The sequence below is a fragment of the Pinus tabuliformis genome, chromosome 3_2 (genome assembly GCF_031772625.1).
Source record: "Pinus tabuliformis cultivar Carrire ecotype Pingquan chromosome 3_2, CPIR1, whole genome shotgun sequence".
Classification (NCBI taxonomy): Eukaryota; Viridiplantae; Streptophyta; class Pinopsida; order Pinales; family Pinaceae; genus Pinus; species Pinus tabuliformis.
This window is the reverse complement of record NC_142302.1, coordinates 1,052,752,576-1,052,755,680: the sequence shown is the minus strand read 5'-3', so window position 1 is coordinate 1,052,755,680 and position 3,105 is coordinate 1,052,752,576. Positions and strand designations below refer to the sequence as shown.

Genomic DNA, 3,105 nt, shown 5'->3' with positions numbered 1-3,105 from the left:
TAAATTTATATGGATGATTTAAAATGATTTAATTTTCTAAAATTTATAACAATTTTTATATATAATTAATATAGAAATAGATTAACTTAAAACCATCGTATAAAAAAGATAAGCAATTTCCCCACTCACACATATAATTTTGAATGGTGTTAGTCTATACTTGAACATAACACAACAAAATATTGTAATCAATTATTAAATATTTTGATTATTTTGTGTGCTTTGATTATTTTTCAAATTTAACTGAATTATTTAGGATGGTATACAAACCATTAACCTGGTATGAAGATTGACCAATTTATATATTCGTATTTAATTGTTGCAAGGAGATGTGATTTGTAACAATTCATCATGTTGTGCTGCTAATTTTAATATCATTGGATGCAGTGTTCAACGGGTCTTGCGAGTGGTTTATTACTTGGAAGGCATTGTCTTTAATAAGTACATAAATTTGAATAAGGTCTATGAAAAGTGGTTAAACCTAGCAATTTTCATGGACTAAAAATAAATAAAACTATATTTAAACATTTTCAAATCGACAACTACGAAATGTAATGCAGTGAATCAGATTTTGAGAGACACAGCTTAGTGTGAAAGTTTGGGAAATCATTTTATACTATTTTGTTATAATCACAGCAGCCGTTACAATTGTAAAAATTCAGAAGATGAAAGGGAAGATAGCTTTCCTTTGTTTGGGAAAGTCGTCCATTTTCTGCAAATACCATCGCCTGGTGGCATAACTTCTGCCCATCAGATAAAACGAGGTGCCCAACAGAGAACAAAATGCATAGGGAGTCTGAGAAATGAAGGCCATGCCCGCCCAACCAATGATTTCGAAGAGATAATGTGGGCAAACAACCAGAGGGAACAAACCTCCCTGTGGCACTGCATATATATCTTGTCCCTTCTTTCTCATTCTTGATAAAAGATAGTGATGGTAATAGTTTCCAGCAATGCCCACAACAAACAGGCCTATTCCCAACCACGTCAGGCCCATGACTGGAGGCCAAATGCTCTCATAAACCAGTTGGGCATATAATAGATTTGCAGAGGTAAACAAATACGAACACGAAATCAACAGAGCTGTCTGTAGGGTCATATCACCACTGTAACGGTGAACAAACAGTACCTGCATGTGCATGTATTATGGAGTTATTTTAAATTCAGAATTATTAAACAACAGAAAATGGCAAATTATTCCATTTAAGTTTAAAGCAAGCCAGCTTTGAAATGTTAATGAATTTTCCCTATTATATTTCAAATGCATTTTCACATGAAACAATAAAGTATTAAACGGTTTTTTTGGCCCTGTGAATAGGTTTGTTAACCCTTTTTTTGTTTATTAGTTTTTTTATTTCACATGAAACAATAAAGTATTGAACGGTTTTTTTGGCCCTGTGAATAGGTTTGTTAACCCCTTTTTTTGTTTATTAGTTTTTTTAAGCGATGTTTCACCCATCATCAGGAACACAACACATAAGCTGTTTGTGAGACCAAGAGTGCTGAGGTTAAATAGGAAAATTGATAAGGACTAATTTTTTTTTATTAAATACAAGAAATTATTCATGAGATTAAAATTAATTAGTTTGTTTGCGTTTTTATTTTTATGAATTTACATAATCTCAATAACACTTAATTGATAAGCATATCACTTCATTCAACATTAAGATTTAATTACCTATTTTTATCTAGATTATACATTCTAGAATTTTTAAAATATATAATATAGTGTGAAGTGAAACAATAATATAGTGTGAAGTGAAACAATTTGACACAATTAATTTGGCTCTTGGAATATTCCATAATGTATTATGGATTAAGTAGATTATGATTTCCCAAAATATTCTGGGATCCCATGGACATGAGCCAAGTAAATTATCTCACCTCCCCATGTCTATACCATAATATTTGGAAAATTCACAATGAACTTAAAAATGCCCCCCATTAAATTAACTTTTATCTAATTTATAAAAAACTATTACTCAAAATTTTAACTAAAAATTTCTCACTAAAACGAAAGTTCTCATAACTCTTAAAATATTCCAAATGGCTAAAATGAATTGTGATTTCCCTAAATATTCTGTGATCCATAATATCGACCAGAAAAACAGAGCCAATATCCATACCATATTTTTCCTAAAATCCACAATAAACATAAAGATACCCATCAAATTAACCTTTATCTAAATTATGAAAAAAATATTTCTCATAAAATTTGAACTGAAAATTTCTCATAAAATTTGACCTGAAGATTTCTCACCAGATTAAAGAGAAACTTCAACCATAATCTAGGAGATAATTACCTCTAGCTCTCTTTTGAGGAAGTGTATAGTTAAGGCCGAGGATAGGGCTATCATACGCAGATCACCCGAATTCTGGTCCAGTCCGACTGTAGATAAAACCGATAGCAGCTCCGTGTTTTGCGGAATTAATGGTGGAATAACTCTAACTCCCTCCAATTTATAGAGCAGGAATAGGGATGAGATGGCTAAGGATGGGCCATAGCATATGAGCATCCCGTTCCTGCTTGATATTCTCTTGACATTTTCATCAGTTGCCTGAGCAAACTTGGAGTATTTGAGGTTGAGACCTCTGGCCTCTGAGTATCCTGTTTGCAAACTACCCAGCAAGGTCACGACCTCTGTTAGTTTCAAATATATAGAAGGAGAATTCTGAAAGAGAATTTGATGCAGAAATTGAGGCATGGCAATGATCGAGGTGCGTCCACGAACAACAGAGTAGTATGTTGCAGGAGACTGTGTTTCTGTATGAAATGAATTTGGCACGCAATCTTATACATAACCATGCCTTCCACCAGCTTGTGACACGATTTCGTTCATTGAACCTTTTATTTATCCTTGCTTTAAGGACATAATAATTCCCGGAATTCGGTGTGCAATCTTATCCACAACCATACCCTCCACCGGCTTGTGACGCGCTCTCCTTCTTTGAACCATATATTTGAGAGTTGCAAGAATATGTACCTTGGGTGGAAAAAAGGTGATAAAAAAAAGTTATGGTTTTATCAGTTAATTAGATTTTAGAGTAACAATTTAAACTAAATGATATAGTACAGTATATTTTAGAATATTTTGGAAATTTAAA

The 3,105-nt window shown here is 32.7% G+C and overlaps 1 protein-coding gene across 1 annotated transcript; it reads right to left on the bottom strand.

The window, feature by feature from the left end:
- Positions 1-585: 585 nt before the first annotated feature.
- On the bottom strand, positions 586-2,822 carry LOC149184221 (uncharacterized). Its single transcript, XM_089418856.1, has 2 exons — positions 2,304-2,822; positions 586-1,129 (listed from the first exon to the last, which is right to left on the bottom strand). Exons 1-2 carry the CDS (start codon positions 2,703-2,705, stop codon positions 659-661), a joined length of 873 nt encoding a protein of 290 aa, XP_089274982.1. The 5' UTR covers positions 2,706-2,822; the 3' UTR covers positions 586-658.
- Positions 2,823-3,105: the final 283 nt, after the last annotated feature.